This window comes from Urocitellus parryii, chromosome 4 (assembly GCF_045843805.1).
Source record: "Urocitellus parryii isolate mUroPar1 chromosome 4, mUroPar1.hap1, whole genome shotgun sequence".
NCBI lineage: Eukaryota > Metazoa > Chordata > Mammalia > Rodentia > Sciuridae > Urocitellus > Urocitellus parryii.
This window is the reverse complement of record NC_135534.1, coordinates 16,625,980-16,644,835: the sequence shown is the minus strand read 5'-3', so window position 1 is coordinate 16,644,835 and position 18,856 is coordinate 16,625,980. Positions and strand designations below refer to the sequence as shown.

Sequence of the window (18,856 nt, the reverse complement as noted above, 5' to 3'; positions counted from 1 at the left end):
TACAGGCTATGTACGGGGCCCAAGTTTTACTTACTAATGCGATTGAGAATAGAAGTGATAGTTAAAGCAAGGTAGTTTTTCTGTAGGACTTATTGCAATCTCAGTTTCTGTATTTCAGCTCTTAATTATATGATTTACTCTCTAATCAATCTACTTCTAAATTCTGAAAAGCAGATGAAACAGAGAGCAACCCCCTAGGCTGGAGGTCTAAGGAGGAGATGAGTTTGTGTCACCCAGCTAGATCCAAAACCTCAAGCTTCGGAAAAAATATAAACAGTCTTTCCCACACTTTACCTCTTGCCCTCTTCACCACATAAGCAGACTCAAAAGAAACAGGAAACCACTATCATGACACACAATTTCTGGTTTCACTTAGTGAGTCAGGAGAGGAATACGCAAAGTTTTGTTATTTAAAGATTCTTTAATAAAAATACAAATGAGAAAATGATTGGAGGGCTTGAGCTGAGAACATGTTATCTTACCTACTGTTGTAAACAATGAGAGGACATCAGTGTCCTAAAGGTATGAATTCAAAGTTCTCACTTAGAGCACAGGTTCTCAGAAGTTTATAAGCCTACAAATCACTTGAGGATTGGATTAACACATGCATTTCAAAATAATAGATCTAAGATCAAGAATGTATTTCTGCAATTCTTACAACCTCCAAAATAATGCCAATGCCTCCAGTCCATGTATACATGTTAAGGGGGCAGGCTTACAAAAAATGAAGGCAACTTGTTATTTTCTAAATAAAAATTTAGCTGCAACTCCTAAAATAACCACAGAGAATACTGAAATTCATTATCAAAATGCAAATATATTTGAGCCAAAACTTTAGAGTTATGGTTTATGGTCAAGTGGAGGTATTGACAATGTCCTGATGATATTTCTTCTGAGGACATTCTTCAAAGCCTGCTTTACATCTTTGTTCCGCAGACTGTAGATCAAGGGATTAAGCAATGGGCTAACAAAAGTGTAGAAGACAGCAATTATTTTGGATTCCTCAACAGTCTTGTCTGTTGGTGGTCTCACATACATGAGGAACAGGGTCCCATAAAACAAGGTGACAGCCATCATGTGGGAGCCACAGGTGGAGAATGCCTTGTGCCTGCCCTCTGCTGATTTGATCCTGAGGATGGCAGCCATGATGAAGGCATAGGAAACCAGGATGATGGTGAGCGAGGTGGAGAGGTTGAAGCCAGCTGAGATGAGCATGGCATGCTCTTTGACATACGTGTCAGAGCAGGAGAGCTTGATGAGTGGTGGGTCAGCACAGTAAAAGTGATTGATGACATTGGACCTACAGAAGGTCATGCGGAAGGTCAGGATGCTCTGGAAGAGTCCATCTGAGAACCCGTACACATAAGGACATGTGGCCAGGCAGATGCAAATTCTCCTGGACATCTTCACACTGTAGCGCAGCGGATCACATATGGCCACGTAGCGGTCATAGGCCATTGCAGCAAGCATGTAAAACTCTGTGAGGAGAAGGGCAATGAAAATGTAGCACTGTGTAAAGCATCCAACAAAGGAGATGGTCTTCTTCTCTGATAAGAAATTCTTCAGCATCTGTGGGGTTGCATTGCAGGTGTAACACAAGTCCACAAAGGCCAAGTTACTGAGGAAGAAGTACATGGGCGTGTGAAGGCGAGAGTCCAGTTGGATCAACACTACCATGCCCAGGTTCCCAGAGAGGGTGATGAGGTAAAGGGCCAGAAACAGCACAAAGAGGGCAGGCTGGAGGTCTGGGCGATCCGTGAGCCCTAGCAAAACGAATTCTGTTATGACACTGCCATTTATGGTGGTCATTTTCACGGATTCGGGGTATGTCCTTCAATTATTGAAATTAAGCAGACATGAAGATACAAAAGGATGAGCATTAAAAATACATTTTGTGGGCTGGGGATGTGGCTCAAGCGGTAGCGCGCTCTTCTGGCATGCGTGCGGCCCGGGTTCGATCCTCAGCACCACATACCAACAAAGATGTTGTGTCCGCCGAGAACTAAAAAATAAATATTAAAAATTCTCTCTCTCTCTCTCTCTCTCTCTCTCTCTCTCTCCCCTCTCTCACTCTCTCTTTTAAAAAAAATACATTTTGTTTCTTAAATTTTATCCTTCAAAATGAATTTTTTCCATCACAATAAATATTCATGAAGAAGACTTTTCCATGCTTAATATACAGTGTGAGTATATCGTGTAGGCACAGAAATGAAAGAATTCTAAAAGATTCTGCCCTCTGAATTCTGTCTAGTGGAGAGAGACCAATAGAAAAGAAAGCCAAAAAAAAAAAAATGATGTTTCAAATAACAAATAGGAAGAGCTTGCTCTAAAGGTGACTTTTTTTATTAGTAAACTGATAAAAAGAATATTTTAAGAAGTTTCCCAGGGAGGGTAAAGAAAATATGCCAAGAATACTTTGATTTCTCTTTGAAAGTGTTAGTGATTGTGTGATTGTAGATTTCATGTAGACAATGCAGAAACTCCAACTGAGAGTTTGGTGACTTCTTTGAAAATCTTCTCCATCACTACCTATGACTTTCCTGTAAGCAAATTTAACAGTCTTCCCTGGGGAACAGGGATCAGTGGTTATTTGAAGCTACTCTTGAAGAACAGCAAGCAGGCAATATTATTATTGGATGGCATCAGCAAGAGCCATAGAGATTTTTTTCATAGTCCTTTGTACCTGGGAAGCCTCAGAAAGCAAATAGATGGTGGTTACTAGAACAGAGAAAAAGGGAAGGAAGATAAATAGGATGTGAAAAGTTCAAATTAGAAAAAGAGCCAAAAATTATTTTTGAGTTCACTTGCAAGAGGAATCATTTGTTGCCTATGTTATTTTAAACTATTTTGATAACTTTATTCCGATGGGATCTAGGAGTATCCAAATGAAGTAGAGCAGAGTAGTTAGAGAAAGAGAGATAAGCAAAAACAACTATGAGTAAGTACACAAAAAAGAAAATCCCAGCAGGGCTTATTACTTGTATATTGTCAACAGAACTGAACAGGAAGTCCTGGGAGTGCTAGTTACACCAGTGGAGCCCTTACTCAACAAGGAACAACCAGCAGAGAGGTAGCTCAAGGAGAGAAGAAAGCCAGGCAGTATAAAACCTGGAACCAGGACCAGCTACAGAATGCACCGGGTGCAGTATGATAAAAAAGGTAAAATCCTTGTTCAAAAATCTAGAAACTTCAAGTCCATGAGAGTAGAGCATTAAAGCAAGTTTGAAACACAGAACCAACTGTAATTTCACAAACTTCTTCATTTTTTACCCAGTCACGCCTACACCTTTGAAGCCTACAACTCTCATGTTAAAATGCAAACAAACAAACAAAAAAGATGCCCTAAGAAAGAGTTTTAGCACAGGTGAGAATGTACTAGGGGATAACCAATTTCAAGGAGTTAGCTATTAGGAGAAATTCTGTAGTCTGCCCATTTACAAGTGAGTAGGAAAACATGTTCAGAAAACTGATAAAAATTATTCCATATACATTTATAAATATACCACAGTGAATTTCACTTTGCATATATCTATACTGCATTAATTAAGAAAAAAGCCAATAAATAAATAGAAGAAAGACCAGTAGAACAGAGGAAAGTTAACGGGAATAAGGAAAGGAGGGAAAGAGAAAGGACTGGGGATTAAATTGAAGCAAATTCTTATGTAATTATATAATAATAATAGTTATATATATAATATAATTATGCCAGCATGAACCCCAATATTGTGAATAATTATATTGCCCTATATAAAAGTAATTTAGAAGAAAATAAAATGAAAAAAAAAAACTTTTAGCAAGAAATCATTGTTAGAATGGATCTTAAGCATTTGGGGAATTATTTCATTTATTTATTTGTAAAATTAATTACTTGAAAATTCAAATTAGGCTATGAGTCTTCAAGAAGGTTAATGTCTATGTTCCAGATCTCACCCCAAAAGTATAAGGAGCTCATAGCTCATGTGGACCTAAGTATACAAGCTCCTCTACCCAGAGTAAGCTTCATTCCACATCTGAAATGGCTTTACATTTCACGTAGTTGGTGGGGAATTTGCTTTTTCTGGTGGTTTTCCACCAGAGATTCTGCTATATAATACCAACCAAAGTGCTCACAGTGAATGTAAATAAGCCTATTGTCAGATAAATTAAGTCAACATCCAAATCTGTAGCCATGGGCAGCAAAGATAGTACATGTATGCTCCTAGGAAATAAAGCAAACTAAAGTTAAATTTGTCCTAAAGCTCTTACACACAGATCTGCTTCTTTGTACACAGCCATTGAGAGAAGGCACATTGTTCAGAGGTAGACATCAAGATTCCTGTTCCCCACTAATTTGAAACTCCAGAAACCCTGCTTTTTAAGAATGGCAGGTATAGATCATTTATTATCCTTAATCTGAAACAGCAGTATAATTTCCTCTTTACTAAAAAGTAATATGATAATGAGGCCAAAGAACAAGGACTTACTTCTGGTTCTGATAATCATCTACTCTCCCAGAGTCTGATTATAGAATTTTCTTGATGTTCCTATAAATTGTTAAATGTAGTCCTATTTATACACACAAGTGGGAGATGGGCAGCCACCCAAGGTAATTCTCAGAGGGACTTAAGAATAGTAGTATTGGGAATCATCTCTAAGTTTTAATTGAAACAGGAACCTAATTGTCTAAGTCACATTTCCAAAATTTCAAATTTCTCAGCTTTTGCACTACTAGTTCTGTTAAGGGCAAAAAGATGTTTATCTTGATTTCTTGGTTAATATGTGTGTTATGATTTAATGCGGTGTCCTCCAAAAGCTCATGTGTGAGACAATGCAAGAAAGTTTAGAAGTGAAATGACTGGGTTCTGAGACCCTTAACCTAATCACTGTGTTGATTCCCTGGTGGTGATTAACATAGTGAGTGGTGACTGTCAGCAGGTAGGGTGGAGAAGGTAGGTCATTGGGGTGTGTTCTTAGGATTTATAGTTTAGTTGTAAGTGGAGCTCTCTCTGTGCTTCCTACCACCACGTTCCCATTTGTTTTATGGTGTTAAGTTTTCCGAGTTCTTTGTATAGCCTAGAGATTAATGCTTTGTTGGAGGTGCATGTGGTAAAGATTTTCTCCCAATTCGTAGCCTCGCTCCTCACATTATGGATTGTTTCCTTTGCTGAGAAGAAGCTTTTTAACTTGAGTCCATTCCATTTATTGACTTTTGATTTTACTTCCTGTGCTTTAGGAGTCTTGTTAAGGAAGTCAGCTCCTAGCTGACATGGTGAAGATTTGGGCCTATTTTTTCTTCCACTTGGTGCAGAGTCTCTGTTCTAGTGCTAAGTCTTTGATCCACTTTGAGTTGATTTTTGTGCAGAGTGAGAGATAGAGATTTAATTTCATTTTGCTACACATGAATTTCCAGTTTTGACATCACCATTTCTTAAATAGGCTGTCTTTTCTCCAGTGAATGTTTTTGTCGCTTTTGTCTACTATGACATAACTGTATTTCTGTTGATTTGCCTCTATGTCCTCTATTCGGCATCATTGGTCTACAAGTCTATTTTGGTGCCAATACCATGCCATTTTTGTTACTGTATCTCTCTAGTATTGTTTAAATACTGGTATTGTGATGCCTCTTGCTTTATTTTTCTTGCTAAGGAATGCTTTAGCTATTTTGGGTCTCTTATATTTTCAAATAAATTTTATTATTTTTTTTTTTACTTCTATGAAGAAAGTCATTGGGATTTTAATAGTAATTGTATTAAATTTGTATAATGCTTTTGGTAGTATGGCCATTTGACAATATTAATTCTGAGTATCCAGGAGCACAAGAGATGTTTCCATCGTCTGAGGTTTTCTTCAATTTCTTTCTTTAATGTTCTGTAGTTTTCATTGTAGAGATCTTTCACATCTTTTGTTGGACTGATTCTCAGTTTTTTTTTTTTTTTGAAGCTATTGTGGTTGGGGTAGTTTTCCTAATTTCAATTTCAGTGGATTTGTCACTGATGTATAAAATCTCATTTGATTTATGGGTGTTGATTTTATGATACTTTCCTGAATTCATTTATTAGTTTTAAAAGTTTTCTGGTGGAATTTTTTGGATCTTCTAGATATAGAATCATGTCGTCAGCAAATAATGATAGTTTGAGTTCTTCTTTTCCTATTTGTAACATTTTATTTATCTATCTATGTATTTATTTTGTCTGATTGCTCTGGCTAGAATTTCAAAGATGATGTTGACTAGAGTGGTAAAAGAAAACATTCTTGTCTTGTTCCAGTTCTTAGTGGAAATGTTTTAATTTTTCTCCATTGAGAATGATGCTGGCCTTGAGTTTAATATTTATAGCTTTTACAATGTTGAGATATGTTCCCACTATTCCTAGTATTTCTAGTGTTTTAAACATGAGGGTATGCTGTATTTTGTCAAATGCTTTTTCTGCATCTATTGTGAAGATCATATAATTCTTGTTTTTTAGTCTATTAATATGATGAATTATGTTTATTGCTGTCCATATGTTGAACCAACCCTGAATCTTTGGGTTGAACCCAACATGATTGTGGTGCACTATGTTTTTAATATTTTTTGTGAGTGAATTGGCAGAATTTTATTGAGACTTTTTACATCAGTGATATTGGTCTGAAGTTTTCTTTCCTTGATGTGTCTTTATCTGGATTTGGTATCAGGGTGAGATTAGTCTTACAGAATGAGTTTGGAAGGGTTTCCTCCTTTGCTATTTCATGGAATACTTTGAGGAGTATTGGTGTTAATTCTTCTGTGAAAGTCTTGTCGAATTCGGCTGAGAATCCCCCTCGTCCTGAGCTTTTCCTTATTGGTAGGCTTTTCATGGCATTTCTATTTCATTACTTGAAATTGATCTATTTAAATGGTGCATGGCCTCTTTATTTAATTTGGGTAGGTCACATATCTCTAGAAATTTGTCGATGTCTTTGATATTTTCTATTTTATTGGAGTGTACACTTTCAAAATAGTTTCTTATTATCCTCTGTATTTCAGACATGTCTCTCGTGATATTTCCTTCTTCATCTTGTATTTTAGTAATTTGGGTTTTTTCGCCTTTTCTCTTCACTAGCATGTCCAGGGATTAATCTATTTTATTTATTTTTCAAAGAACCAATTTTTTTTATTTCGTCAATTTTTACTTTTGTTTCGATTTCATTGATTTCAGCTCTGATGTTAATTATTTCCTGTCTTCTACTGCTTTTGGTGTTGATTTGTTCTTCTTTTTCTAAGGCTTTGAGATGTAGTGTTAGGTCATTTATTTGTTGACTTTTTATTCTTTTAATGAATGTGCTAAATGCAATAAACTGCCTTCATAGTGTCCCAGACATTTTGATATGTTGTATCAGAGTTCTCATTTACCTCTGAGAATTTTTTTATTTCATCCTTTTCATCATTCCGTAGAGTATTATATAGTGTCCATTTGTTACAGTAGCTTCTATTTTTTTAATTTTATCATTGATTTCTAATTACATTCCATTGTGATCTGATAGAATGCAGGGTATTATCTCTCTCTCTCTCTCTCTCTCTCTCTCTCTCTCTCTCTCTCTCTTATATTTAATAAGAGTTGCTTTGTGGCATAAGATACAATCTATTTTAGAAAAGGAGCCATGTGCTGCTGAGAATAGAGTCTATTTACTCATTAATGGATGAAACATTCTATATATGTCTGTTAAGTCTAAATCATCGATTGTGTTATTTACTTTAATAATTTCTTTATTTAATTTTGTTTGGAAGTTCTGTCTGGTAGCACTAGAGGTGTGTTAAAGTCACCCAGTATTATTGTATTATGGTCTATGTGACTCTTGAAATTGAGAAGGCTTTGTTTTATGTACATGGATGTTTCGTTATTTGGGGCATAAATATTTACAATTGTTATGTTCTGCTGATATATACTTCCCTTAAGAAGTATGAAATGCCCTTCTTTGTCTATTCTGATTAACTTTGGTTTGAAGTCTACTTTGAAATGAAGATGGAAACCCCCGCTTGTTTATGCAATCCATATGAGTGATAAGTCTTTCCATCCTTTCACATTCAGCTTGTGGATGTCTTTGTCCATGAAGTGAGTCTCTTGAAGACAGCATATTGTTGGGTCTTACTTTTTAATTCAATCTGCCATTCTATGTCTTTTGATTGATGAGTTAGGCCATTAACATTCAAGGCTATTATTAAGAAATGATTTGTATTCTTTGTCATTTTGATTTATTTCTGGTTTTCAATTTGGCTTAGTTTCTCCTTTGGTTGAATATTCCTTTAGTTCAGATCCTCCCTTTCTTGGTTTTTCACTTTTTTTTTTTTTTGTCATTTCATCCTCATGGAATACTTTGTTGACAATGTTCTGTAGCGTAGGCTTTCTAGTTGTGAATTCTTTTAATTTTTGTTTATTATGGAAGGTTTAGTTTCATCTTCAAATCTGAAACTTAATTTTGCTGGAGGGGAGGGGATGTGGGAATCAGGATAGTAGAATTAAACAGATATTATTACTTTATGTATTTGTGACTGCATGACCAATGTAATTCTATAACATGTACACCCAGAAAAAATGAGAAATTATAACCCATCTATGTATGATATATCAAAGTGCATACATGCATTCTACTGCCATGTATAACTAATTAAAACCAATAAAATATTTTTAAAAGAGGTTGTGCCAATTTACATTCGCTCTGCACTGTAAGGGGACACTTGTTTTCCTACATGCTCTGTAAACATCTCTGCAGTTCATGATAGATGAAAATGGATATCTTTTGCTTTTTATTTGAGTTGATTTGATTTTTGGTAAAATGACGTATTTTTTCTGTTTAAAGCCATTTCTATTTTGACTAATAATCTGGGACAATGTATCTGCTAAGGTCTTATATATAAGTTGAGCCAGTGAAATTAAGATTTTTGTAGGTCAAAAAGTTGAATATCACTCAGCCAAATAATTTTTACAAATGTTTTAAATATTGTTTAAAAAAATAACCATCTTGCATAAATAAAATTTTATACACATTGAAAAGGAACTCCCCATGTCTACATTTCCATAGTCCCTGGCAACTACTTTTTCACACTGGGCTTCTTTGACTTTGAGCCTTACACGTAAGTTACTAGATAGAATCCTATAGTATTTGTACTTCTGTGACTGACTTACTTCACTTAGTATAATGGTCTCAGGATGCATCCATGTTGTTACATATAACAGAATTGCCTTTGTTTCTAATACCTAGTAATAATGCACTAGGTTTACACACTATATTCTCTTATCTACCCATCCAACAGTAGACATCTAATTTGTTTCCATTTTTAGCTATGTTGTTAATAATGCAATCAACATAAAAATCAAGTATCTAATTTCAGTTCTTTTGTACATGTACCCAGAAGGTAGATTGTTGGATGATACTGTCTATTTTCAAATTTTGAGGAAGCTTCAAGTATTTTCCATAGCCACTTTACCATCCCCACTAATCATGTGCAAGGGTGGTAATTTCTCCAGAACCTTTCCAATATTTTATGGGCTTATTTCAGTGTTTACTATGTGTAAAGAATATCAGTCCTATTGCATAAAATACATATACTGATCTGAGTATGGTGGTGCAGGCCTATAATCCCAGTGATATTGAAAGGATCACATGTTTGAGGCCAGTCTCAGCAACATAAAGAGATCCTAAATCAAAATAAAGGGGAATTGCATGGAAATGGAAAGAGACCCTCATTGTTATAAAAAAAAAACTACATATAAGAGGTTGTGAGGGGAATTGGAAAAAAAAATAACAAGGAGAGAAACGAAGTACAGTAGATGGGATAGAAAGAGAAGATGGGGGGAGGGGGGATAGTAGAGGATAGGAAAGATAGCAGAATACAACAGTTACTAGTATGGCATTATGTAAAAATGTGTATGTGTAACTGATGTGATTCTGCAATCTGTATTTGGGGTAAAAATGGGAGTTCATAACTCACTTGAAACTAATGTTTGAAATATGATATGTCAAGAGCTTTGTAATGTTTTGAACAACCAATAAAAAAAAAATAAAAAAATAAAAATAAAAAAAAAAGAGTTGGGAATATTGTTCCATGGTAAAGGACCTCTGTATTTATTTCCCAAAATCATAAAGAATAAAGAAAAGAAAGAAAGAGGAGAGAGAGAGAGAGAGAGAGAGGAGAGAGGAAGAGAGAGAGGAAGAAAATAATACCAACAGTGAAAGTCTCAGTAAAATCAACGGAAACCTTTACTTGTTCCAATGAAATTGCACGTATCCATAAAGTAGATGTGTATGGCTATTTGGTAATGCACTAAGCAGAGGATGTTCGTCTTTCCCTAGATAGTTAAGGTTAAATTGCTTTCCTATGCAGAAATCGAACAATTCAAGAGTTTATGGTGAGGAATTATGAAGCAAATTTCTTTTCTGAATACCAAAACCTTCTGCTCAATGATCATTTAGATGTTATTATTTCAATTCACATATTATTTCAGTTTAACACTGTAGTTGATTCCCATTATTATCTCAGAATCCTAGATTACCTTCCAATGTTAAGATCTCTTGACTTCAACAATACTATCACAATTTAGTTCTGATATTTCTCTCTGGTTCACTAAGAGCAAGAGACACACTCTAAGTTCTATCTCAGTCCCGAGTCATATCCTGGTCAGCCTACCCTTCATTATGTCTCCTCTGGCATTTGAACCCCCAAATTTTAAGCCATCAATGTTGAAGAATATGGAATAATTCCTGTTGGCATTCAGTCTTTCTCTGTCCCTGCCACCTTTATATTTTATGAATGGAGTGTTAAAATATAATATTTGATCTATGTTAGTGCACTGAGGTTCAGAGGAATAAGCTGCATTTATTCAGTTACCATATTCTTCTGGATGTTTGAACCATGTCGTTCATCACTACTATCATTAAAAAGGCCTCATGGATGGATCAAATGGACCCAGAGGGAATGGAGTAGAATTTGCTTATTTCTGACATTTTCTAAGTAATTATGAAATTCTATGCTTTGTTGCTTCCAAATACAGAAGTAAAAGAAGGGTTTTTCATTTTCATTTAATTTATTTTTAACTGATACATAAAAACTTAGAAATGGTATGTACTAGTAAGGTTCCATGTGTTCCTTTGATTTATGTGTTTATTGTCAGTGTTTATGTTATACATTTATATCTTCTCAAACATTTACCATTTCTTCATGAAAATAACCAAACTCATTTTTTGTAGCTTCTGAAATATAGGGAAGTTTTTAAAAATTATTACTTATTAAATTGTTGACCTCCTTGGTTCTCAGATTTCACATGAGAGTACTTGCCATGAGACCATCACTCAATAAAACACAGACACTGTTTGTTTTGGTCCATTCAATAGCTGAAGTTAAAGAGTGAATACAGTAACCTGACTGTTCAAAAGAAGAGGGAGCACCCCCAATGAGAAGTTCAGGTAGAGAAGGCTTTGCATCTCCCTTCTGCAAAACGAACCCTCATCCTCTCGACAGTGAGGATGGAGAGTTGGAAAATGAGAATCCTGAGGGAAAAGTTCAATTCATAAAGACTGTCAACAGCAGGAAGGACAACTTAGTGATGGGTGTCGAAGACAAGGGGGGTTTCAGAATGGGGCAGTGTGACAGAAAAAGGTCACTGATAACTGAGCAGCAAGAGATGCATTAGGCAAAGGCAGTGTTAATAACAGTATTAATGAAGGCTGTAAATAGGTGCCCAACACTAGGGATGATGGATGGGAGCATATATTGACTGATGGGAGAAGGCTTCAGATGTCCACAAAACGATAATAGATTATGACAGACCTTGATGCCAGCAACCAAAAAGAACTGCATGACACATGTATTATATGAAATGTCTAGGTTCTCTACTCATAAATTAACAGCCTATTATGGTCAATGATAGAAGAATAACAGAAGCCAACAAGGAACATGTTTCTGACGAGAAATAACAATACAGTGTGGAGTTCTAAGTCAGTCCTGAATAGTAGAAATTGGCCAAAATTTTGACTCTGGTGATCATGAAGATGATTAGAAAAACAAGGACCCACCCCCACACACATCCCATTCGTTCTTGATTATCCCTGAATTCCAAGACAACGCATAGTTACCATTATATGATTGCTCATACTTATGTCTCAGAGTGTTTGATTCCTTTGCTGTCATCAGGAGACCAACAGAATGCATTGTAAATTAAAAATCAGGTATTTTATTCAGTACCATAGAGTACTTCTACGATATTTTGAGAAACGTGTGCTTTACAACTCTTTGCTTTTTGATGTAAAAAAAGAAAAAAAAAAGAAACCTCAGTAAAATATTTTATTTAAAACTTAATCTACATTTGTGTACTTCTCTGAGGTCTTTGGTGTGTGGCCCTTATTTGCCCACATCCCACCATCCTCCTGGTTCTTCTCTCTTCTTGCCTTGATCCTCCTGCCTCCCTCACCTGCCATTCTACCACTCTGCCTCCCCCTTAGTAACTAAGGGTGTTGACAACAGCTGAATGGACTTGTCCTGTGCAGGTCTCCTGTGCTGTTTTCTTCAAGCTCACTTGAATCCCTTTTTCCCTCCTTCACTCCATGAAACTGCTCTTGTGAAAGTCTCTGGGGGCCTTTGCACTGCTTAATCTGCTGCTTGGGTCTGTATGCTCAGCTTTCTTGTCCATCCAATAACATTTGGCCTCACTGATCACTAACTTCTTCTTGAGCAGTTTTCTTCTCTTATATCCCATGACACAGGACTCTAAATTTTCCTTGTACCACATGATTTTGTCCTCATGGCTTTGTTTATTCCCTCTTTTTCTGTGACTTTCATGTTTAGGCAGCCCAGAGCTCAGTTGTTGATGCTCCTTTCTTTTATAATTAGTCTATTTTGGTAATCTTATTCAGTTTCCTGGTTTAAAATACCAACTAAAAACTACATAGGCTGAAATTAAATATTGAAACCTGACCTCTTTTCCAAACTCCAAACTTAGGAGGTAACTGCTTACATCTCCAACTTAACATCAATAGCAACTGAACTCCTCATGGCTTCCCCTAATATTCTCCAGACAATGCATCCCCATCTCAAGTCAATGGAAGTACTATGTTCATTTTTGCAGACAAAAATAACTAAACAGATAAGTGAATTTTGGAGAAAGTGTCTCATAATTCCCAGACACTCCATAACAGTTCATGAGATAATTCTGTTACTTTTACCTTTAAAATATTATCCATAAGCCAACTACCACCTGCCACCTCTTTTCCCCCCACCAAGTCCCAATATCCTTATTCAAGAAGATCAGAGCCATAATGGTCTAAATGGATCTTCCTGTCTCTGAAATCTGCTAAGATATCACAAGTGAAGTAACCAATTTAAGCAATTTACACTCATTCTTTAATGTCTCTTTTTAGCATATATGTAGGCTTGTGTGTATATATGTATATACATACCTCTCCATAAATATTTAATCTAATTTAATTATAAGTTATGTGCAGATTATAGAAAAGCAGAAATACAAAATCAGAACAAATGGCTTCCTTGATATTCACATACATATGCACACCTATAGAAACATATGTATCATGTAGAATATGATTTATTGATTTTATGTACACTTTTGATATTAAACATTCCTTTAATCCACAATAAAGGCGCACATTTCTCACTAAATGGTCTCTAGTAAACCACTTATACTTAGCTGACTGACTTAGGAACTTAAAAAACAAAAAGTATTTCATTTTTCTGGGCCCCATTGAGCACAGAATTGAATTACAGCCAAAGGAAATGATCAGACCTTGCCTTCTACCTAATTCAAAATTCCAGTTAAACTATAGTCCCTAAAACATACATTTCACTTTATTCATCAGCTTATCTATTCATTCAATAAATATTGAGTTGATATTGTCTAACAAAAAAGGTACTATGCTGGGTTTTTGTAGAGCAGCCAGAAAAATCGATATTGTTCCTTCCATTATTCAGCTTACAGTCTAGAATTGGAGGGAGACAATGATTACATGCTGACCTGAAAAAGTCAAGTCCTATGTGATCTGCCACTTCTTCTAAACATATTCCTGAGGGATTCAAGTTCTCTTCTATTTAATTTCTTACTCCGGTCCACAGATATTTGTCTCCTTGCTATACCTTTTAAAAACTCAAGAGCATTATTATATATTGGGGCTCTTGTGTTACTGTGTGGGTGCCTGGAAAACTCTTCCACAGACACCTATGTACTACTTTCTCATTCAGGCCTTGCTCAGATATGATGTCCACAGAGGGTCCTACCCTGACTCCACTTCTCCCTAACCATACCCTGCTTTATTTTTCTCCAAAGAACCTCTAATGCCCATGTCAAACACTCATATCTTCTGATTTAGGAATTGAACCTGTTTGTGTGGGAAAGAAAGGATGATTAAAGCATGAAAAACTGATGAGATTCATCATGGAGGACATAAAACCATAAGAAGGGAATACTGTAGTGGTGGCCACCAAAATGGGATACAGGAGGACATATACACTGCAATTAACTTACATTTCTTATTTAGTCTTTTCAACATAATGACTGAGTGAATGAAGGCGCCTTTTGAAGAAACCATAGACCTGGACTTGAGGGAAAATAGTATAGGCATCTATTTTAAAGGTAACTTTTCTAAGAAATCCTTCAGGAAAATCCATTAATGAATGCATTTCTGTAAGGGATGATAAAGATAGTTTCATTAGGGTAATTTTATTGATAAAAGGATTGAGAAATTGATTCTAAAATAAAAATTTCACAAAAACCCAGATACATGTATTAAAACTTGATAATGGAGAATTTCCACTACATATTCAATGAGAAAATGAAGGAGTATTCAAGAAATAACCAATTGGTGATTTTTTTAAATTAAAAAACACACTCCTATTATGTTATGCACAAATGGAAATACTAGAAAAAATAAAGTTCTCAGTATGCAAAAGTCATGCCCAAAACATTGGAAGAAAACATTTAAGAATATCTTATCAAATGAAAGAATTTTTAACAACACTTACAAAATGTGAATGAAAAGATTAATAAATTTTAACATGTTTAAATGAATCACTTTCACTGTCAAATATATCATGCACAAAAAATGAAATATAAGTTATAAACAGTTTTTAGATACTCACATTGCATATAACATCTAAAGATTTGTATCTACTACAGAATATATAGGAATACATTTCAAATGGATGGAATAATGACAAAACAATCCAGCTGAAAATGTACAAAGAATATTGGCATATCACTTACAAAAATAATTCTTGATTTATTTTATAATCAATTCATTTAAAACTATTTAATATCAACTGTAATGATCCAAACTTAGAATTCACTTTTCATTGACCAGATTGGGAAATAATTAAGAAGTCTGAAAAATACCTCTTTTGGGAAAGAATGTGGAATAATGAGAGCACTCACACACTGTTTACAGGAGTGTTTGCTTCTAAACAAATTCACAATATACAGTAAGTTTAAAAATCTTCATATCCTACAACCTAGAAACTGCTGACCCACAGGATAACTCTTTTACTGGTAAATACTTAAGATTTCAGAAGATAACTTGTCACCATGTTTTTTTCCATTATCGAGGAAGTGGAAAATATAATCGCCTATGAATCATAGCATGGTTACATTTGTTGTGTCTTTGGCATAGACTATAGTGATGAAAATCACTGTTACATGAATCAGAACGGGAAAAAAATCTAATAATGCTAGCAAAAAAATTAAAAATTCATAAACAGATTTATTTCATTTATATCAACTTTAAACCTAGTAAAACCATACTATATAAAACTATAAACACATAAACACTGGAAAATGTTGTAACCCAGTCTTGGGATGAGAAACTTTGCATTCATAGTGACATTTATTGCAGTAAATGGGGAAAGAAATCGAATCAGGCAGGGGGAGATTCAACCTTATAATATCCAAATATCTAAAATATCTGAAATATATATGACCTTGTGTGAACTTTCAATAATAATTAGTTCTGCTTACATAAGGATTTTTTTTCTATTTTTTATAGGAGGTTTGAAATAGTTTATTATAAAATATAACAAGTAAAATCATAAAACTAATTTGTTGACATAAGTAAGGATGAACTTAATTACACATGGAAAAATATCATTTCTAACAGCAAAGGATTAAGCAATAAAATTAAATATAAATCTGTTTACAATAATCAAAAACAATAAAATGTTAGTATTTCAAAATAAATGGCAAAATAAATGGCAAAAAACATTTTTACATAAAAACATCTATATAAATATAGAGAAATTTTTAAAAGTTTAAAATGAATAAGAAAAATAAACATCAGAATTTTAAAACAGGCAAAATAAAGAATAAGGATTTGTCACAAGAGAAAATTGAATAAGCAGCAGCAAAAGTGTTACAATCAATTTTATACACACATATGAATACCCATAGATTTACATGGCTAAAATGTTATATGCAAAAAAAAAACTATTTATGTAAAAAGAACACACTTGCAATGGTAAGGAATTAGAGGAGGAGAGGTTACATATTGAAGGTTATGTGTATTCATAAAAAATAAATACAAAACTCTGAAATGAAATTTAACATTTTTATAAATCACTTCACATGAGTATTCTATTTAATCAAATATATGTTATTTGAAATAACCTATGACATTTAGAAAAATTTTAATTAATGCATATAATTTAAATAAAAGGAAAATATCATCACCGTTTATGATTGACAACATTTTGGAAAGCTCTGTAGGTATCTAATAATTGTTATTGATAAGGCAATTGGTAGTTCTGTTTTAGAATTCGCACCAGTTTGAGCACTATGTACAGAATTATGAGCTCTTCACAGAGTAGAGAACAATAATTGCCTCTGATTTCATATTTTAATTTCTATACTCTATTTAACATTCACTGAGATGGTGCTACAAATTCTAGATGATAACTTACAAAATACTTAAAATTCTTTTTTTGAGGGGTAGGTGGTACCAGGGATTGAACTCAGGGTAGCTCAACCACTGAGCCACATCCCCAGCACTATTTTGTATTTTATTTAGAGACAGGGACTCACTAAGTTTCTTAGCACCTCGCCATTGCTGAGGCTGGCATTGAACTCCTGTCTCAGCCTCCTCAACCACTGAAATTACAGGTATGTTCCACCATTGCCTGGCCTCCATACTTATAATTCTATATATGAATTGAAAGAGACAAAGAATAATCAGCTAAAGGAAATGCTTTATTAAAGTACTCACAAATTGGATAATAAGGAAATCTCATGTAGATTTGACATGTTTATTTAGCAAACAATTCTTTTTTAAAAACTTTTCTTATTGCTATTTTAACATCTTTGTTCCTCAGGCTGTAGATCATAGGGTTTAGCATGGGACTCACAAAGATGTAAAATACAGCCACAATTTTCCCTTGCTCTACAGATGTCTCAGAAGGGGGCCGCAGGTGCATGCAGAACAATGTTCCATAAAATATAGTGACAGCAGTGAGATGGGACCCACAGGTAGAGAAGGCCTTCTGCCTGCCCTCAGCAGAGCGGATTCGAAGAATGGCAGCAAAGATGAAAATGTAGGAGATGAGGATGATGGTCAGAGAGCAGGTGAGGTTGGACCCAGCCACCACAAACATGGCCATTCTCTTGGCATAGGTATCTGAGCAGGCCAGCACCATTAAAGGGGGGTCTGCACAATAAAAGTGATTAATCTCATTGGGACCACAAAAGGACAAACGAAGCATCAGGATGGTCTGCACCAGTCCATTTGCAAAGCCATAAATATAATCAGCAACAACAAGAGAGAGACACACATGCCTGGACATTTTGCTACTATATAACAAGGGCTTGCAGATGGCCATGTAGCGGTCATAAGCCATCACTGCAAGCATATAATAATCAGTGATCACCAGGGCAATGAAAAAGTGGAATTGTATTATGCAGCCAATGAAGGAAATGGTTTTTCTCTTGGACAAGAAGTTAACCAGCATCTGAGGAGCAACAGTAGTGGCATAACAGAGATCTACAAAGGACAGGTGGCTAAGGAACAAGTACATTGGGGTGTGAAGCTTTGAGTCAGCTCTGATTAAGAAAATCATTGTCACATTGCCAATTACTGTGATAAGGTAGATGACTAAGAACACCACAAAAAGGACAGGCTGCAGCTCTGCTCGATCTGTCAGTCCCAGCAGGATAAACTCAGTCACCACCGTGTGGTTTTTCTTCAACATTATGTTTTCTTGATTGCAAATAAGATCTAAAGGAAAGGAAAGGAAAATGCATCTGACTTTTGTCATTTATAAGATACTTCTATCATGCCATCTGATAATTCTTCCCCTTATTTCAGGCTTACACATTCATGTGCCACAAAGGTGCCACAAAGGAAAAGCCAATATAGCCTGTGTTCAATATTTGAAACATGTAAATTAATATGAGACTCCACACATAAAGGTATATATATATATATATATATATATTATATATTATATATATAATATGTAATAGTATGTATATATATAAAACATACATTAATATTTTAAATGGATGTATGAATTCCTCTTATCGTGTCTTTTTATGTTTAAAGAGGCCCTATCTTTGGCAATTGTTTTTCATATTTATTTACTCAAAATATTCTGGAACATAGGGTAGCAAAAGTTAATTTTCTTTGAAACCACAATCCTTTTTCTTATTATATAGCTTTGGGTGAAGTTTCTAAATTATCTACCATTGAAACTTATGTAGGTTTCCACAGCTAAATGAACTTAGGGAAATTAAGCAGGGTGTTGAATAGGTTAATAGAATAGGTTAAGGTAAAAAAGATAAATCTCAGTCATCTGAGTGTATACAGAATATGTATAAATATCTTTCTATAAATCCATAAATAGCACCATTTCCATACACATATGTTGAGGGTATTA

General features: G+C 34.8%; 2 protein-coding genes across 2 annotated transcripts; both read right to left on the bottom strand.

The window, feature by feature from the left end:
• Positions 1-840: 840 nt before the first annotated feature.
• LOC144254199 (olfactory receptor 5M11) lies at positions 841-1,809 on the bottom strand. The gene has a single exon (XM_077797218.1). It carries the CDS (start codon positions 1,807-1,809, stop codon positions 841-843), a length of 969 nt encoding a protein of 322 aa, XP_077653344.1.
• Positions 1,810-17,230: 15,421 nt separating this feature from the next.
• LOC113176066 (olfactory receptor 5M5-like) lies at positions 17,231-18,169 on the bottom strand. Its single transcript, XM_026380451.2, has one exon. The coding sequence runs from the start codon at positions 18,167-18,169 to the stop codon at positions 17,231-17,233; it is 939 nt and encodes a 312-aa protein (XP_026236236.2).
• Between the last annotated feature and the right edge of the window lie 687 nt (positions 18,170-18,856).